At 25.9% G+C, this 19845-nt stretch overlaps 4 protein-coding genes across 7 annotated transcripts; all 4 read right to left on the bottom strand.

The window, feature by feature from the left end:
- Positions 1 to 513: 513 nt before the first annotated feature.
- Positions 514 to 3825, bottom strand: LOC112597485 (neutral alpha-glucosidase AB). The gene has a single exon (XM_025343556.1). It carries the CDS (start codon positions 3553 to 3555, stop codon positions 832 to 834), a length of 2724 nt encoding a protein of 907 aa, XP_025199341.1. The 5' UTR covers positions 3556 to 3825; the 3' UTR covers positions 514 to 831.
- A 933-nt stretch (positions 3826 to 4758) lies between these two features.
- LOC112597461 (uncharacterized protein C7orf26 homolog) lies at positions 4759 to 7048 on the bottom strand. Of its 3 annotated transcripts, XM_025343520.1 has the most exons (8): positions 7010 to 7040; positions 6854 to 6925; positions 6637 to 6734; positions 6224 to 6339; positions 5740 to 6151; positions 5162 to 5546; positions 4934 to 5037; positions 4759 to 4856 (listed from the first exon to the last, which is right to left on the bottom strand). In XM_025343520.1, exons 3-8 carry the CDS (start codon positions 6713 to 6715, stop codon positions 4780 to 4782), a joined length of 1173 nt encoding a protein of 390 aa, XP_025199305.1. In that variant the 5' UTR covers positions 6716 to 6734; positions 6854 to 6925; positions 7010 to 7040; the 3' UTR covers positions 4759 to 4779. The 3 variants fall into 3 exon arrangements, with proteins under 3 accessions (XP_025199305.1, XP_025199306.1, XP_025199304.1); XM_025343521.1 differs by lacking the exon at positions 6854 to 6925 and having other exon boundaries at positions 7010 to 7048; XM_025343519.1 differs by lacking the exon at positions 7010 to 7040 and having other exon boundaries at positions 6854 to 6947.
- A 2494-nt stretch (positions 7049 to 9542) lies between these two features.
- LOC112597446 (PX domain-containing protein kinase-like protein) lies at positions 9543 to 14716 on the bottom strand. 2 transcript variants are annotated; one of them, XM_025343495.1, is made up of 11 exons: positions 14484 to 14716; positions 14223 to 14421; positions 13942 to 14136; positions 13185 to 13281; positions 11843 to 12069; positions 11536 to 11776; positions 11222 to 11473; positions 10833 to 11044; positions 10688 to 10774; positions 10521 to 10629; positions 9543 to 9871 (listed from the first exon to the last, which is right to left on the bottom strand). In XM_025343495.1, exons 2-11 carry the CDS (start codon positions 14322 to 14324, stop codon positions 9696 to 9698), a joined length of 1698 nt encoding a protein of 565 aa, XP_025199280.1. In that variant the 5' UTR covers positions 14325 to 14421; positions 14484 to 14716; the 3' UTR covers positions 9543 to 9695. The 2 variants fall into 2 exon arrangements, with proteins under 2 accessions (XP_025199280.1, XP_025199279.1); XM_025343494.1 differs by having other exon boundaries at positions 14223 to 14716.
- An 884-nt stretch (positions 14717 to 15600) lies between these two features.
- LOC112597440 (probable 28S rRNA (cytosine(4447)-C(5))-methyltransferase) lies at positions 15601 to 19499 on the bottom strand. Its single transcript, XM_025343486.1, has 14 exons — positions 19254 to 19499; positions 19048 to 19179; positions 18615 to 18734; positions 18430 to 18485; positions 18131 to 18187; positions 17885 to 18054; positions 17631 to 17804; positions 17369 to 17564; positions 17181 to 17309; positions 16808 to 16907; positions 16585 to 16724; positions 16250 to 16462; positions 16021 to 16133; positions 15601 to 15931 (listed from the first exon to the last, which is right to left on the bottom strand). The coding sequence occupies exons 1-14, from the start codon at positions 19369 to 19371 to the stop codon at positions 15676 to 15678; spliced, it is 1974 nt and encodes a 657-aa protein (XP_025199271.1). The 5' UTR covers positions 19372 to 19499; the 3' UTR covers positions 15601 to 15675.
- Between the last annotated feature and the right edge of the window lie 346 nt (positions 19500 to 19845).

Genomic DNA, 19845 nt, shown 5'->3' with positions numbered 1-19845 from the left:
ACTAAACACTCGCACTGTATTGTCTGTGTTTGAAACAATTCGCCCTATCTTTATGTTTACCTAATGCACAAATTCTTGTCATCCAATACAAATATATAATTTGACTTAGGTAGTGCATGTCTGGTGTCTGCTAAATTGACACTGTCGCACTACTTTTACTTAACAATATGTATATATTACTGTTTCAATTTAAGCACATTTAATGTGTTGTTACTTTGAGGCCCAAAATTTTATTTGCTGCAACATGCCTGGATAACAATATTTTTATTGGGAATTTATATGCTCATTGATGTAGAACTGAATTTACCTCTATTTATTCGTTAAAACTAAATAATCAAAAATTAAATAAATCGACAAATATAATATTAATTGCATTACAAAATAAACAAAAATAATTAGTTTGATGTATGACAAAATGAATTACAATATCATTTTAGATGCAAGAAAATAATGAAATGCAGAGATAGACATGATTTTGTAGGTTATTAATAAAAAAATGTATTTTCTGCACTAGTTGACATGGGACATATAACAGACTTGTGTAAAATTAAACCTTAAAAAAATAAACAAAATACTACTAACTGACACTCATTTAATAATTATAAATAATTAGTAGATAAACGGATTGGTCAATTTCATGTTCATACATAAACAGCCATAAATGTAACTTATAATTCTAATAAGTATATTATTATTAAAAAAAAAAAATATCTAAAATGTGAAACTTTGCTATTGTTCACTACAAAATAAATACTTAATAATAATTAATTAATATTGATTCAAATACAATTTTTTTAGTTACAATATTCCATCACATATTTAAATGTATTATTAAAGTAAAGAAATCGTCCAGTTTTGAGCTATTCCGACAGCAGGCTTCCGCACTGTCAATACTTGATTGTGAGTATTGTATAAAACAGTTAATTCTGATAAACTACCACCATTGACCTGTATACTGGCTTTGGTGAATACATTAGGAATACCAACAATCATGACTTTTTCAATCCATGATTTAGTATTGAAATCTTCACAGTGTAAACATTTTGAGATCAACTGGTTATTGATGTATTCATATTCAATGTAGATAAAATGTCCATTTCGATATTCAAAACTTTCCTCGTCATCAATATACAATGATCCCTTAGCTATAGCTTTCAAGTTAATTGCAACAATTAAAGTATACGGGTCGTCCTTCATTAAGACAGATGATCGGCGAACACGTTGCTTAGTAGGAACTATTGTACCACCGCGTTGATACACAGGCACCTTGTTGATTGGCGCTGGTATTTTCATCAGCCCATTAGTTTTGATAGGATGGTAAGTATCTTGATCATACCAAATTTCTTCTTGACCAGGGAAATAACAAGTCAACTCTTGTACATTTTGATCCAATACAGGACACACCAACAAAACATCACCAACCATAAATTCATTATCGATGTAGTTCAGTTGTTCTTCATGAGGGAACTCAAAAAATAATGGTCGTATAACAGGGGCTCCGGTTAATTCATGATTCTTAAACAATGAGTACCATAACGGTAACAATGTATACCTCATTCTGACGGTATCACGGATCAAAAATGTAGTCTGTTCATCAAACAACCACGGTTCTCGACGTTTTGTATCTATGTGAGCATGACCTCTGAAAAATGGCAAAAATGCACCAGTTTGATACCAGCGGATCAATAATTCTTTATCGGGGTTATTAAAGAATCCACCCACATCCGCACCACAAAACGATATGCCTGAAATTGCTAATGAGAGACACATTGGTAAAGATATTTTTAAATGACTCCAATCAGCCATATTATCACCAGTCCACACTGCAGCAAAACGTTGAGTACCAGCAAAATGAGATCTGGTCAAAATGAATGGTCGTTTTTTACCATTTGATCGCTTCAGTAGACCATCATAAGTGCTCATGACCTGCAACAGTCCATAAATATTATGTATGTCTCTGTGTTCATAACCTCCATGATGAATACAATCCTTTGGCATTGTCACTTCTGGTCCATTGAAAACAGAAGGCTCATTCATATCATTCCATATAAAAACGTCTTCAGTAGGACCAATAAAATTATCAATAGAATAACGAGAAGCATAATAATCTTGTACTTTAGGATTCATGAAATCCAAATAACTAGAAGACCCTGGCCAGCACCAACCTTCGTATACTTCACCATCCTTATTCTTCACATATAAATCATTATTGAGTGCATCATTATGTAGAAAGTAGTTGGGATCACGTTTGATGTGTGGATCAATAATAGTCACCAACTTTCTTCCTTTGCTAGTTAAATTATTCACCATTTCTAAAGGTTCAGAAAATTTAACTGGATCCCAGGTAAAATATCTTTTACCATCCGTGTATTCAATATCTAACCACATGACATCCATAGGTATGTCATGGACATCAAAATTTGTTTCTACATCATGAACATCTTTTTGATCATTGTAATTCCATCGACACTGATGGTAAGCTAAAGAAAATAATGGAGGTAATGGAGTTGTTCCTGTCAGTGAAGAATATTGTCTGGTTACATCTAGAGGTTTAGGACCCAACATGATAAAAAAATCAATAATACCACATTCAGACATAAAATGAGCTCTAGGTACGTCTTTATCAGTTGACGATCCTGAAACTAAATTTACTATTGACTCCACAACTGATGTGTGTTCAGTATTTCCTTTTACACCTGCAATGTCTACCCATGTTTCAGCAGCATTTAACCAAAACACCCCAACACTGTTCTTTTTTCCATGTCCCATTAAAAATGGAACGGCTCCATACAATGCCATTCCATTATACAATTCATATTCAAAAACATCCAAATTATAAAATCGATATGGGTCATTACCACTGGTACCTTTCAAAGCTAAGCTATCAGCATGTTCTGGCAGTCCATACAAAGAAGTAGACGAATATAATTTGAAGTCCATTGAAACTGCAGAAGGTCCACGGGGTTTAGAATCTTGATGTTCTTTAAAGTATTCTTCCCACGATCCAATTTCATTGTCTGCAATTGATTCTGGTTTAAGTTGATAGTGCTCAAATTGCATTAGATTATCATGATTCACTCCTATGGTCAACTCTTCGTTGACATAAACATCCAATTTAAATGGAGCTATTGTGATATACACCTTAATAGTTTTACTTAATTCTAATTCAACAGTTGAAGCATTTCGAGCCATAATCATTGGCTCTGTAATTGGTTCAGATACAAGAGCATGCACTGGTTGAAACCTGTTAAACATTTGATTCCCATCTTTGTTGATGCGAAGACGAAGTGTACTATCCTTAAGACCATCCAGCCGCATTCTTAATAAAACATCTTCAAACTTTGTATTTGTTATCAAGGCTTCAAAGTATTTATCCGTCAATATAACACTATCGGGTACTAATTCAAAGGCGGATTTTTGATTTTTGTCCATAGAACGACAACGTTTACAAAAGTTGCTTTGTTCACATGTCTTAAAATTACCACGGTCAACTGAATACACAGTTGAACCGAAAACACACACCAAAAAAAGTATAACGTTTAAAAAACTACTCATTTTATATTCAAACGTGAATTATAGGTTTACTAGAAATTATACAAAATTAAGTTAACAGAGTACACACTGACATTGTCCTAAACAAAAGTCGTTTTTGTTTAAGTAAATTTTAAAATGCTATTGTATTAAACACTACTTAACTTGTAATAAAATTCGACAATTTCAAGTATTATGATTCACGAAAATACAAAATTGTCTTCCAACTCTTTATACTTATCTTGGTTATCTCGGAACTCCGGCTGTCACTAATACATTTTAGTTCTTACGCTAAAAAATTGTATTATCATTTATCAAATACAACGCAGAACGTCTACAAAACTACAGACAATAAACCTAACCTAAAAATGCTCAGGACAAAATTAAATACATTTTTATTTAATCCATGAAGATTATATAGAAATATTGTTAAGTATTTTTTTAAACGTTAATTGTTAATTGTACTTTAAATAATGTAGGTATGTTATTGTATGTTAAATACTTAAATGAATCACCTTGTATTGAATGTATTAGTGTATACTGTATTAATATTTAATAGACAACAGTGTACAAAAAAAAAAAATACAATAATACAATAATACATCATAGTATTTGCTTATAGAAAATAAAATTATTATTTTCAATGCAATATACACTTAAAAATTCAATTGTTTAAGTAAAGATGCCAATTAATTTATTATTTAAGTAGGTTATTGAATTATTTTGGAAATATTTAAAAGTATTTTAGTTTAATAGCAACATTCAATAAATATAAACCTAATACCTAGGACTTATCAATATTAGTAGCTTATTATTTTTACACTTTTTATACTCAAAAGTATTTTACTAAAAAAATTGAGCCAATTACTTAATAAATATTTGTTATTAAATTTTAATTTTTAACCATCAACTAAAATGAATGTTTACTTGAATTCATGATTTTATCAATCAGTGATACATTAAACCTTTAAGGAATATTTCATTGCAGATTTCAAGATCTAAAATAAAACCACAGATAAATAAATATTATTTGTGGTATACATGTATTTATGTTGTCTTATTTATCTGTAAATTAAACTTATTTTAACCATGACATATACACATAACAACTAATATCTGATCAAATATTTATTAAATTCATAGATTTATTTTTACATTATATATATAATATTTTTACACAGTAATTATAAATTATAAATTAAAAAAAATACATCATATATAAAAATAATATATTATATATTTTTAACTTTAAACTTGAATGCGTTTAATAAGTGTTTTTAAAACTTCATTTTCTGGAAGTAATTCTAATTGATTAACCAAATCCTCTGAAAAAAAAAAGAAAGAATACAAATTAATTAATCAATAATGATTTATATTTTAGAAATAGTTTAATTTGTCTTACGCTTATTTCCAAAAATAGTATCAGATATTATAGCAGCATGTATGCTCTGAGTTAATCTTTCTACTACTATTTCAACAGCTTGCATTGAAGCTTGATCGTTTAATCTGAATTAAAAAAAATAAAAAATTAACTTTAAAAATTTAAGAATAGGTTTATACATTTTATTCCATTTTCTTTATAATTATTTAAAGATTACTAAACAATTAAAACAAAATGTAAAATAATTACTTAATAGTCTCGTCAATAAGATCTTTTAGTTGTTGAGGTATTACGGAATGAACACTTAAAGTATAGGGACGAGTAATTCTTGGATTTTGTTCTGAATATACTTTCCAACCTTGCATAACACTTTCAATCAATGCACAATGGAGTTCAGAGTATAGTTCTAAGTCTTTATTATTTTTCACACAAAGCGGAGCAAAGAAACACCACCTGAATAAACCTAAGAAAGGCAATGTGGCTGCCATTGGAATTGCACCGCTGGGCAATGCACGCTGTAAATCTGTGTAATGTGCAGTGAAACATAAACACGGATCAGAATTGATCCACCGTACAACAGTTTCTAATACAATACGAGGTGGCTCTTTGAAACTCATACTTGTGTCAGTAGTTTCTAAAATTAAATAAAACATTATTTATACTATTAATAACTTAGGTATTTACTGAAACTTTTAGTCACTTTTAAGTACTTATAAGTTATAGTTAAAAAAAAATTAATTTTGATTTTTTCTTTTGTCAGTTTTAAAATTTTAAAGGAAAAAAAATTATTTATATATTTTTAATATTATTATTATATTATTTATTACTTGTGTTAAAATAAAGTTCCGATAATGAAGTCATCAAATTGGCAGTGAATAATGGAGCATTTTGTGGTAATAAATGTAATGATGAGCAGTCTGTACTTATAAAAGTAAAAAACTTTTTTACAAGTCCATCAGCCAATTGAGAACTGTACTTCGACGAACAACCTAATTGTTGCATTTGTACACCAGCAGATTGTAATATGAGATTAGAGTAAGTAGAAATGGCCAATGATACTAAGCTCACTAACATATTTGTTCGCTGAGGAGGTGCACCAAATTGGGGAAACAAAGTCATAAATATAGCATTGAGAGCAGTATCTCCACAACAATTATCATTATCTGGTTTAATTTTTGTCTTATTGAAGTATTCGCAAATCATTACTAATAGCTCTAAGTACCTGATTCGAGACATTGGCTATAGATAAAAATAAAATGTACATAAAAATTAATCAAAACTTCTAATAAATAAAAATAGTTTTATAAATACTTTGGTAGATTTTCCTTCTTCATTTGTTTCACAAAATATGAACTCTGATATTAAATCCATTGCAAGATCTTCATTTAAATGCTGTTTACGAGATGTCTCACCATTAATAATTGTCTCTAAAATAGTAATAAATATACTTTAGTTTTAGACATTTCTCTAGTACCACACATATTTATTTATTTATTTAGAATTCAACGGAACTAGCCCTTTAACAAAATTGAAAGTGGTAGATAGACCAATAATGTATATATATTGATGTTGTTGTAAAATTATTATTCAATTAATTATAATAGATAGGTATTGAATTCAATCAATTTTTTGTTCAAATAATAAAACCAAATAAGTTAAAAATAAAAATAAACTATTGTCATTATTTTAAATACTTTGATTGATTTTAATACAATAATACTTACGTATTTGATTTAATGCATTTTCAGTAGAAAGAGGAAAACCAAATTTCCTTAGATTAACTTTGACTTCGTTATAATCCATTTGTCCTCTCTAAAACAAACTAATATAATATACAATATTATTATTAGACGCTTGTACGTACTTTTAATTCTTTTTGTTTAAGAATATTTAATTATAAGCTTTTATTTATATAGCAATTAATATTATTCTATAATATACCTAATATTTGATGGTATATCTTAACTATACAAATATTATTTTGTGCCAACCATGATATCTAGGTCCTTATCCCTTAAACAGTATGATATACCTACTTAATACAAATTATAATGACTATTTTAAAATTGCTTTAAAAATAAATTAGTAATTACTCACTTTATAGTAGGTATAAGTATTAAGTCTGTACTGTTTGATGTTTATACTGTTTATAGTATCTAAATTATTATCAAAAAAATTGTTATTAGAATTTACAAAATATATTTGCAATCTGTATAACAATTATTATTATCACTGTTTATTATTATCTATCTGTGATATGTATTGTTTACTACGAAAGCTAAAGCCGGTAGATAACTATCACAGATAATGTATTTTAAATCTACGTTTATATAGGTTTAAGTATTATAATAGTCTTCTAAGACCATGATTTTATTTGAAATACCTATTATTTATGATAACTAGAGCCCAGATTTCAATGCAAGTTTCAAAGTGCATCTTGTTTTGGTTGATCTTGGAAAATGCTTTTCAAGTACATAATTCATTTCATGTATCAAGTGCTTCAGAGACGAAGCTTTTATTTTGCATATTACAACGTTTGCATTTTTAGAACATATTTTAGCATTATTGTTTTAGTTTTGTTGACTTTAATGCATAGCTATTCAATATATTATATACTATTCAAAATATTAACAAAACATAATTTTTTTTATTGTTAAGTTGTTTTCGTTTAATAGGTTTATCGAGTTTCTTCATACACATTGTCAATAATTCAATTTATTTCGATTCAATTGTTATCTTATTTATATTATTACTTAGAACTTAACATAAATCTTAATTTATATTGTGGTATGTTAAGAATGAATAATATTGCACTAAAAGATATGCGTACAGAGGTAGAGTTGCCAGTCTGGAAAAGGAAATTTTCCAGATGGCCTAGTAATTTAATGTTAGAATTTAACTCCAAAACTTATAAATTTGTCAACAATTTGTTTGTATTAAAACTAAAAACTATGTAATTATTTCAGGGGCGGATCCAGAATTTTCCAAGAGGGGGACAGGGTCACACATTTTGTGGATCAATTATATAAGTAGTCATATAGGTCTTCCGATTTTTCGTCAAACTTTTAGTTTCACTAAAAAAAAAGCTGAACTGCAGTATATTATGTGTTATGTATTTGAATCAAAGGTACTAACTTTTTGGTTAATTGTTCTACCTACCTTCAATCAGACAAATACAAATAGGAACAGTGTGTTTATTATTCGCTTAAGTACTCCACATTCTATAGTTACTAATTAAACACAACACGGCCAGTCTGACGGCGAATTCGTGTGCGCTATTTAATACTTAGAAATTTAACTTATGAACTTGATATTTCTGGTCGGAGTCTTCTTCACGCTGGATTCTACACCTGATTGGATTGATAATGTGTCCAACAAATCGATGATAAGACAGTAGATTTTTTTGATTCTTTATTTTTAAAGACTGTGACTTCATCTTTTTAGCTATTTCACTGACAGTAGGTAGATATTGAAATCCCCTATCATCAAATTTACAACCTAGTAATCTAGTTCAAAGTCAAGGTAATGTTATTATTACCTAATCTCAAAAACTAAATTAATTATTAGTAAAACAAAAATAAAAGTAGTCATTGGTCGTATAGTCTCTCATTAATGTCACCACTGAATTATTATTTACTTAGAAAGTATATGAAAACACATTTTTATAACAACAAATAATAACTATGTAATATTTAAATAAAAAACGGATACAATATTCATTTAGATAATATAGTAATAAAAATTAAAACTAATACAATTCATATAACATAACATAAAAACCTATTTATTACAACATTTTTAAATAGATTAAATTAAATAGAGAATAAATAATTATATTTTTTGTATACATAAATATATAATGTTATTGAATAAAATAATTTTTGATAATATGAAATAGGTACAATGAATAATAATGAAAGTATAATTTAAACATAAACAGAATTAAACAATTCAATTATTTTATTAAAAATGAATCTTATTAGAACAATTTTAAATACTTATTTTTTTTGTACATTTAATTTTTGATACATATATTTCATAGATAATAATTAATACAGGGCTTTATAAAATAAATATAATAATTATAGCTTATATGATGAAACATGAACAAATATTATCAGATATTCCTCTATTAACCTGGTAATAAAACATAAAAATTATACGCATGTAATGACAAATATTTTTTGTTCCAAAGTAGTAGTTTTTTTATTTGTAACTTAAATCAATCAAACAAACAAATTAAATATAATTTTGGTTACAATTATAATTTTTTTTAATTTTTATAATAATTAATAATATTTTTATGGCAAAACTGAATTATACATTAAAAAAAAATAGTTTTGTATTAATAATGTTATAAAATATCTTATTTTAAAGTCATGAACTACTAAGTTATATTTAAATACAATGAAACATGGTTAATTTTCTTGGATTTTTAAGAAATATAACAATTTTTAATGTCAATTATATATAAAAATAATAACATTATATAAAAAACATCTGTTTCATTCAGAAAAATGGTACAAAAATATAATTTTGATTAACTTACTGAAATTTAAATATTATAAATAGACAATATTTATAACATTTCAACAATTAAGAAAAAATATATTTGACAGTCAAAAAGTTATGACAATATTTGACATAAGTAATTTGAATTGTATCAAAAATAACAATTTTTTTTTTTTATAAAAAATAATGAATAGCACCTTAGGAACAATTTAAAATGCATACAACAAAACAAAATTTTTTCTAAAATAAATATCAATAAGATTTTATTTTATTATTTCACAACTTTCTTTAGTTTATTTGTATCAAACGTACTTATAGAAGATAATAAAGCCATTCTCTGATTACTTGATTCTGATGAAATAATGGGGATAGTTGTTGTAGATGGTGGTGGTGGTGGTGGAGGAGGTGGTGGAGGGTTGGACACTGAAGATGATGAATTAACAACGACTATACAAAATATAATAATAACAGGTAAGTTTAAAATATCGTAGTTTGAAAACCAAAAGATAATTGTCATAAAATATATTGAAATTTAAGAGGAAGTGTACTCGTATGTGTTGTCTCCATCTTACACACATGACATACTACATTTTCGTTCACCAGTTTCAATAATGTACTTTTAGTTTTGATATTAGAATGAATTGATCTATTATCAAACTTTTAAATAAGAACATTATCTATATCCTCTTGTTGGTTTTTTATGATATTTTAATTGTTTAAGTGAGTTTTGAAAAACTAAATTAAACTTCTATATATGTTTATTCACTAATTTATACTAGGTGATTCATTTATGATAAAACATTATTATTTCAAAAACCATTTATTTTAAAAATTGGTTTTAATATAATTTGAAATCATCACAAAACAATATATTTTCAATTTTTTATTGTAATCATTTTTTAAGATTATTTTTATATTTTAAAGCAAAATAATACTTGGATTATTTGATTTTCTCAAGCTCATAACTTTTTTTCATGTATATTTAATTTTAATGATACTATTGAATAGTTAGAAAGTAGAACTCTTGGAATTATACTCATGATTATAATTATTACAATACATTAATATAATAAAATAAAATGTATGTTATACTCACTACTATTTTGTATATCAGATCCAGTAGAAGTTAATGTACTGTTACTACTGGAGCTATGTGATCTATTAGTGATGTCGAGTGAACTATTATTTTTAATTGAATGAAAATCCTTCAAAATAATAATAATTAGTAAATCTTAAAGAAAAATTATTTTGTTATCCACTTACAAAATGTCTTGATTGTGTCACTTCAGAACATTTTTCTGGGTCATGGATGATTTTATAAATTTTTTTATGACGTTTTTCTAATGCAATCTATAAACTTAAAACAATTAGAATCTATAAATATATTAACTTGAAACTGTATACATACTTTTTTTTGATCCTCAAAAATTCTAGACATGCATTTTTCTGCGATTAGAATATAATGTTCTTTTACTAATATTGGTATTTTACATTTAAAAAATGATGGATCTTTTTGTTCATCTATCATTCGTGCATGTTTTAAATTTGTAATTATTGAGTTCACACTTGGCATAGGTAACTTTGATGAAGGAGGTGCAAGTATAGTTTTCATTAGTTTTGCTAAAAAATGTTAGAATTAATTATTATACAACTTTTTAATATTTATGAATTGTAACATTTTAACAGTTAGAAAATATTTATAAGATACAATAATTTGAAAGTAAAATGATAACACTGAGAATTACTTGTTGATACTTCTATACTTTTTTATTTATGAAATAAAAAGTATGATCTTACTCAAATTTAATGAGGTTTTTTGAGAAAAATGTTCACAAAAAGGCCTTAATAGGGGTTCATTTTCAGTAAACTCATATAATATATGACCAAATCCATAAATATCAATATCATTTAAGCTTTGTATACGTTTTTTTCCAAGCTGTACTAAAAATGAACGATAATATGAAGGTAATCCTAAAGTACTATTTTCAATGCCAGTTAGTTTAACATTTTCAATATCACAGACTAAAACATTTCCAGAATGCAAATGACCTAGAAAAGTAATTCAATTATATAAACAATAAATTAAATGAATTTAATATTTATTTACCAACCATAAGGGATTTGATTATCATGTAAAAATTTCAATCCATATAAGATCTGTTTAATATAGGATACCATGGTTTGGTCTGGTAAATAAACATGAGGAGAAGTATCCCAATATTTTTTTAAGAAAGGTTGTAAAGGTGTGGTTTGATAGAGCAGATCTCTCAAACTGCCAACTTGAATATTATGAACTGATAATGTATATCCTTCAGGACTTGGCAGTATCACAGGAATGTCTATAAGTGGATGCTTAAAAGAATAATAATGTTATAAAAAGAGTTATAATTATGTTAATTTAAAAAATACTTAACTTACTATTATGCTTGAGATAAATTTTAGTACTGTAACTAAATCCAGTTGTTTCAGTAAAAGGTCAGGACCACATTCAGTCCATGATAATAAAAGTTCTTGTTTTGGATCTTTTTTCCATTTAGATAAAAACGATTTCCTTCTTAAACGCCATCCTATATTAGGTAGTTCTTTAGATAATTCAAATTCTCGATTACCTCTAAGAACCATCCCAACTTTTTGGAATAAGGATTCTAGAATGAAAATTTACTAGTTAATCATTAAATTGTTAAATTAAATATAATATAGTGAATCCATTGTTTAACAATCATCTTTTTGTTTTATTGTTTATTATTAAACAATTCCATTAACAAAATAGCAGGTATAAAATTAACATATTTTATTAATTTTAACTCATATTTAAATCATGTCCGTGTCAAAGGAAAATCCTTGGGTAGAATTTGTTCAAAGTTAATTATAAATATTCTTAATTATGATTTTTTTTTTTTTTTAATAGAATTGTTTTACTTATTGAATTTATATCATGAAGATAATCATGATATAAATATAACTGACTTTAAAAATATTAAATTTGTATAAATATTTTTAGGAAAGATGAACAATACTCAATAAATAAATAATTATTAATTCATATTATTTCAAATTATAATACCTATATTAACATTTTTTATTTTGTTTTAATTTTCTCTTTTAACATAAATATTTTTGAGCTGGGTACATTTACTTTTATTGACTGTTAATTCATAGTTGCAATGGTAACCAAAAAGTAATAAATATAAATATTGGTAATAAAATATTTTAATTTAACGTTAAAGTATCTAGGTTCAAACTTCTCTTTAACAATCGATGGATAATCTAATAACATTTTTTTTAAAGAAAAAATAAAACTAATAAGTTTCTGAAAATTTGGAAGCAATTATTTTTTTAATCAAATTACGCATAAGGTTTATTTTGGTAACTAAAGATTAATGTAATTATGATATTTTAAAAACTCATTAATAATTTTTTTTCTTCAAATTTTTAAAAAAATATGATTCAATGTTTTTAAATAGATATTTGATGATTTAATTTTGACAAAATAAATTTATTAGTAAACATCAATAATATACAATTGACATTAAATGCTTAGTGTTTCATTCTTCATCCGTTTTAAAACATTTTTTCTAACATGTAAACTCTGTACAGCTGCACAAACATTTTTTTTTTTTTAAATATTGTAATACATAGGTCTGTTACTAATTACAAAATTAAATTTAAATAAGGTTCTAATTTTAAGTTTAAAATGTTTCGTTACATCTGAAAATAAATTGCAGATATAATTTCTAATAATTGCAGTTAATAATATTACCTTTACAATATTCACTATATGATTCTGGATCCAAAAAGCTTCTTACTAACAATGAATTTGCTAACATTAAATTCTCAACCATTGTGTTTAAAGAGCTCTGAAAACATAAAAACAAATTTATGAAATAAATTGTAACTATCAATATTACCTACCTATTTATATATGAATTGAACTAATTAATTTTAGATGGAAGTTGTACATTGATTACTAAAAGAAAAGCTAGAATCAATTACTGTACAAATGTACTATAACAATATTTTAAAATAATAAAATTTAAAAATAAATAAAGTATTTTTGCTTAATCAATAGAACATTTAGTACAATTGGTGTGTTATTTTATTTATACTCATTCAAATGCCATAACATATATTAGAAACATAAAAAAATGAAATAAATTGATAAAATTAAAAAAAAATTGTTTACCTATGTTCCATAGAATCACAATAACTTAAAAAAAAATTCATTGAACAGATAATAAAGAATATTTAAGAGTTAAGACTATATTTAAGAAGGTCTTCTTTAAAGTTTGTCATGCATTTATTGCTAGAGAAAGTTAAAACTTGTATAATTTATTTTTTAAAAATAAACATATTAAGATACAACAACATAAAAATAAAACCTGATGCAAGGATAAAAATACTGATCTGTTTTAATAGCCCGTAGCTGTTGAATTATAGTTAAATAGGTATATTTAGTAGATAAAGTAAATAATTTAGAGATATCCAGTATTATATTTAAGTAAAACATTTGACAATACTTGTAAAGCATTTTGTCGTTGCATCACCAACTTTCGATCCATGTTTCCAATGTATTTTTTAGGAGGTAAATCCAAATTTATTTTTGGTGACAACTTGTACAACATGTTTTGAAGTTTAACAAAATCACTATACCGCTTGAATATTTTCCAAGTGTAATCCTGAACGCCGGTGCGTGTCACTTCAATGACATATTCCTTTAACAAAAAACACACATCAGTCAGTACTATTAATGTTCAAGGCGGATCGCATATTTGAAATCGTTTGTTATTAGATTATGCACCGTGTATCCGCTGGTATTCCGTGTATTGAGAATAGTGCATTTCAACGGATGTGTATCGTCGACTTTGTTATTCAAAGTCGTACTGTTCTCGAATATCGACATTGTCACTTTGATTCAACACCGCCGCCGATCGATTCAAGAGCAAGACGCAGAACACGAATGATATTGTTCGGCCATTACAATGAAAAATTACAACTATCTAGAATGTTTAAAATGTTACACAATCCCAGTGGCAGAACATAATAGAGAGATCAATGAGACCTGTAAACTCTGTGACGCACTATACTCTTGATTAGTCGATGGCTATGAATTGTAGTTGAAACCCTAAATGGTACGTAGTTTTAATAAGTAAAAACAACAATTAAAAATTATATTGTTGTTAATGTTATCACTTATCACAGCAAAATAATACACTCCTTGAAAGTTATTTAACTCGAATCACTTCAACTACTGTGATTTGACTGTGATTGTACATGTATATATTATGTACAGACAAATTCGTGTGAGACATATCTGTATATTATTATCATAGAATAATAGTATTATCGTTATAATTTAGATAAGGTAAAAAACACATGGTGCTCGCGATAATGGAGGAATTCGTTATAATAACACAATTTTATGTTGGCCGCAAATCGTATTACCGTCATGTCGATTGTCGATTGGTGAGGTCGAGGTCGCAAGATTTATTCAACGACTCTACGACTTTAGATCGTTTGATCAATTATATTATAGATCTGTTATTGCGCAATTGCACGTCAACTATCTTATGTTTTATAATAGAACTTATAAGTATTCTATTCTTATAGAAGAATTATATCTATACTACGGTAGTACTGTGTAATTCGTTCCCACATTTAGTATATAACTCATCTTGATATGATTTATAAACATTTTATGTTAGAGCCGGGCAGGGTAATTGCCAAATTTATTTTGTATGTGTGATTTTAATCTCATTAATTAAACTTATATAAAATATAGTTCGAAAATCAATAGGTAAACCATTTTTGATCAGTTTTTATTTTTTTTTTATTACCTATAATATGAATATTATGATTACAGGGTATAACTAAAATAATTGTTACTAAAAGTCTGAATACACAGATTTCCAAATTCTAAGGACAGCATTTTTTTTCGAGTAATCTACAATTTATACAATTTAACACAGTTAGTATATATGAGATGACAAAAATCAATAATTTGGTTGCGTGATTGAAGAGTCAGCCATTAGTGACACTTAGCTTTGAGTTAATTGAATCAGATTAATTAGGAAAGATCTCTCTCATTATGATCATACAATAGCTAATACTATAAAATTCTGAAATCTAATAATTTGTAATAAATAGGGTTATAAACTTAAACGTTTAATAAAAAGTACTTTTTTTTTTAAACTTAATTAAAAACATTTATTTACTCTGAATTCATGATATCAAACTCAAATAGTGAAAATTATTTATTTTTTTTCAACTCTGTTTTTGCCACGCCCATGTTTTGGTTTTTTTATATTTGCTACTGGTTTTTCAATAGTTTCTTGAACCTCTGCATTTTCTGCATCAACATTATTTAAATCATTTTCATCTTCATTATCTTCAGATTCATTATTTTTGGGAATAATATTTGAAAATTTTTTTAGTTTTGCAACAAAAAATCCATCCATATTATGAGTATGCGGGTAAAAACGCCTTGTAAGTTTCATTGTAGGGTGAAACCTTAAACAATAACAAATATATTAGAACATAATATAATTATGTAGTTTAAATATATGTTTTTATATTTAAAAAAAAAAAAAAAATGATACCTGTGTTGACGAAGATTTGTAAAACCTTCAGTACCAAAACTTAATCCTGTATCAACTAGTTTTACATCCCTCTTTTTTAAAGCATAATCTATCACACATTCATTTTCTTCTACCTAAAACAATAAAAATTAAAATGTTAATATAATTATATTCTATAGATTAAATTATCTATAATTTAAATCTACATAATAAATTTCAAAAGAAGGATTAAATAGTTTGAATCACTTACAAGTACTGAACAAGTCGAATAAACTAAATAACCGCCTGTTGAACTCTTAAAATTCAACGAATCTATAGCAGCAAGCAATAATTCTCGCTGTAATGTAAAACATCTTTGCAAATCAGTTTCATCTTTACTCATTTTAACTCCAGAATCTTTACTTATAACTCCAGTTCCAGTACAAGGAGCATCTAGTAATACTCTATCAAAGTTTTTGAATAACTAAAATATAATAAATGTAAATATAAAATAAGTTAACTGTTAAATTTTTTTTATATTAGTCAACACGTGGACATACAAATATTTTATAACTCTATTCACAGAAATTTATAAAATTGACTCACTTGAGGTATATGTCTACCATCATATGTTGAAATAACAGAATTGGCTATTCCCATTCTATGAAAATTACCAATTACTGCCTTTGCACGGTTTTTATTTACATCATTAGCTATTAAAACTCCTGTATTTTTCATTATAGCAGCTACAATAAAATATATTTTTATTAATTTACTTAGAAAAGGTAAAAATTTGAATTTTATAAATTAAAAAAATATTTATATTTACCAATATGTGAAGCTTTACCACCAGGTGCAGAACACATATCCAAAATGAATTCATTTTCTTGAGGAGCTAACGCCATAACAGGTAACATACTGGAAGCTGCCTAATAATACAAATATTTATTAAATAATAAAAAGGTACATTAATACTTCAAGATTTATAAAAATAAAATTTTACAAATTTAAAGCCAATGTTGGGAAAATTGTAAATATGATAAAGAGTAATTAGTAAATTAAATTTTATTCATAATATAATATTTTTAGTAGACCAATTTCTCCATCCTATAAATAACTCTGAATTAAAAATTATAAAATTACTGTGGACTCTAATCACCAAAGGAGTCAAAACAAATTTTAAATAAAAAATATATATTTACTTGAAGCATATAATGTCCAGCCAGATATTCAGGAGTTGCTCCTATTGGTACTGTAGAATTGTATACAACAAGCCCTACCTTAGACCAATTACCAATAGGATCCAAATTTACTCCCCGGTTAATCAATGCCTAAAATTCAAAAAAATGTAATGGCATTATTTAAGACAATATTAGGGCAAGGTACTTACTTGAGCAAGGTCACGTCTCCTAGTTTTCAAACTATTTGTTCGAATAGTTACTGGTCTAGGCGTTTCACTGGCTTCTAAAAAAGACATTAAATCTTCTAGGGGAAACAAATGCATCATTTTTTCCATTAAAAATGTGTTATAACTAAAATAGGTACATAAATCCTTGAGTAATAAATCAGTGTACTCTTGTCGGCTTCTAAACAATAAATATCAATACAATAGTATTAAGACAAGAAAAATTTTAATTAAATATTTAATTTACCGATTTTCCTCCCGAAATTTATTGAAATTAGATAATACTAATAATATATCTTTAATTCTTTGTTCTACTTCAGGTATAGGTATATGTTCATCAATTTTATCACTGGCAGGAAAAACAAAAACATCTTGGCTTGCAACGTTAATTTGCATTTTCATTTCCTCATTGGCTTCAGCGCTTAAGTATGAAGAATTGATAAATTAATTATAACTAAATAAATAAAATAATTAATAATCATTAAATTATATTTTAATTACTCTTCTTTTTTCTTTGCAGCTTTTAATTTTTTAGCTGCTTTCTCAATAGGTAATAATTCGTCATCACTTTCTTCTGCTTTTCTTTTCTTTGTAGAAGTTTTTTTCTTTTTAATAGTAGTATCTTCAATTCCAGATTCGTTTGAACTATCAACATCATCCAATGTACCCGCCTGTAAAAAATTAATAATTAATATTAGTTTAGTTATCAACTTTTTGAAATTAATATATATATATATCATATATTACCAAATAGTCATCATCATCTGATAGGCCATCTTCATCAAAACTTTCTAAACCATTTTCCTGAAGTATAATATATTATTTTTATTATATAATACTAAATAAAAAAGAAATTGTTACTAATTAAAATAATTTAGATATAATGGTTATAAAGACTAAGAGTTATACAACAATATTTTATAAATTTAAAATTTAAAATTTATATTTTTACATTTAATTTATAAATTATTAGGCTTGTTAATAAATAAATATAATAAAAACTATCAATAACTTAAAAGAAAATAAGTAATAAATAAAAATTATACCTCTGTTATTTCATCATCTATATCTGAATTACTGTCATAACTTTCTATATCATCATCTGAAAAAACAATACAAAATATTTTTCAAAACACAGGAGCAAATATATTAACATTATTAAATATATAGGTATATTAGATTTATATTCATTTTTTAAGTAATTTACAAAAATAAAATATAGGTACATTACCTTTTTCAGGAATAATTGATTTTGAGTTTTTTGATTTCAACCAACTACTATTACTATCAGAAAATTGTTTAACAATTTCATTTTTTATGTTCTTAGTAGTAACAGATTCATCCTTTTTATCTAAAAATTACAAAATGAATCAGTCTAAAAGATAAAATTAAGTAGATTATGAAAATAATAAACAATAGTCTAATATACTAAATCAAACTTTTCAAAATTAAATAAACTATGATAATATTAAAAAAATAGTAAAATTATGTAAATTTAAACATTTATAAGATATCTTAAACATTTTTAATTAACAGTTGAACACATATTATAATATGTCTTCTAGATAAAAACAAGATTATATTATAAATTATAGTATATAACTTTAAAAGTTTCAGGGCATCAAATTATTGTGTATATTATCTTTATACATAAAAATTCTTACTTTCGACATCATCAACGTTTTTAACACCTTTCTTTTTTTCTTTTTTTATTAACTTTCTTTCTTCTTTTTTTTTCATTCTTCTAGAAGCACGCTGTTTTTGTCGATGACTTAATTTTTTTGGCTCATTATCTCCTAATAATTAGTAAAACAAAATTAAATAATTGGTCAGGTCAATTCAAATTAATATTAACTATTAACTACAGTACCTTCGAGTTTTGGAAGTCCTGGTAGCATTTTTGGTGGCTTTTGTTTTTTTGCTTTTCGTCCAGGACCTTTTATTTGTTTAGCTGCTCCTTCATCGCCGAATTTCGCTTTTCTTCCCATATTTCAATTATTAAGATACAGCAACACCAAAAATAAATAGCAATTACACATAAACGTCAGTGGCGAACGAAAATGCGAAATATAAATTAATATTTGATTATGGATATTAAAATCATGACTACACGAGGTTTTGTTTGTAATTTGTTTAGTGATAAGAGATACGATTTCTGAGAAGTTGTATATCTTAACAGTACTGCAAACACATCATAAAATATAATATTTATATACTCTGTGGACTTTTTTATTTATATTAAAACTGTTTGGCAATTATTATTGGCTATTGCTGATATTAGACCGATTCTTATAAATTAATAATTATTAATTACCCGCCATTGGCGCCATTCGGTTATAAGAACTTCTTAGTTCTTGGTTCTTAATGTTCTTATTAGTTTTTGGAGGTACACGTTTTCACGAGATTACAAATGCAGTCTTAGAAGAATAATCCTAAATATTTAAAGTATCTTAATAGACAGT

Source organism: Melanaphis sacchari, unplaced genomic scaffold, assembly GCF_002803265.2.
Source record: "Melanaphis sacchari strain LSU unplaced genomic scaffold, SCAv2.0 Contig41_pilon_pilon, whole genome shotgun sequence".
Classification (NCBI taxonomy): Eukaryota; Metazoa; Arthropoda; class Insecta; order Hemiptera; family Aphididae; genus Melanaphis; species Melanaphis sacchari.
This window is presented reverse-complemented; position numbering and strand designations above follow the sequence as displayed.

Coding starts and splice junctions, on each gene's coding strand:
- LOC112597461 (XM_025343521.1), bottom strand. CDS start 6,715: ATGGATTATAACGAAGTCAAAGTTAATCTAAGGAAATTTGGTTTTCCT. Junction 6,152..6,223: donor AAGAAGGAAAATCTACCAAA/GTATTTATAAAA, acceptor TTTTATCTATAG/CCAATGTCTCGAATCAGGTA. Junction 4,857..4,933: donor TACTATTTTTGGAAATAAGC/GTAAGACAAATT, acceptor TTTTTTTTTCAG/AGGATTTGGTTAATCAATTA.
- LOC112597485 (XM_025343556.1), bottom strand. CDS start 3,555: ATGAGTAGTTTTTTAAACGTTATACTTTTTTTGGTGTGTGTTTTCGGT.
- LOC112597440 (XM_025343486.1), bottom strand. CDS start 19,371: ATGGGAAGAAAAGCGAAATTCGGCGATGAAGGAGCAGCTAAACAAATA. Junction 19,180..19,253: donor AGGACTTCCAAAACTCGAAG/GTACTGTAGTTA, acceptor ACTAATTATTAG/GAGATAATGAGCCAAAAAAA. Junction 15,932..16,020: donor ACAAATCTTCGTCAACACAG/GTATCATTTTTT, acceptor TTATTGTTTAAG/GTTTCACCCTACAATGAAAC.
- LOC112597446 (XM_025343494.1), bottom strand. CDS start 14,324: ATGTCGATATTCGAGAACAGTACGACTTTGAATAACAAAGTCGACGAT. Junction 11,474..11,535: donor TGATAATCAAATCCCTTATG/GTTGGTAAATAA, acceptor TTACTTTTCTAG/GTCATTTGCATTCTGGAAAT. Junction 10,775..10,832: donor TTTTTGAGGATCAAAAAAAA/GTATGTATACAG, acceptor TTAAGTTTATAG/ATTGCATTAGAAAAACGTCA.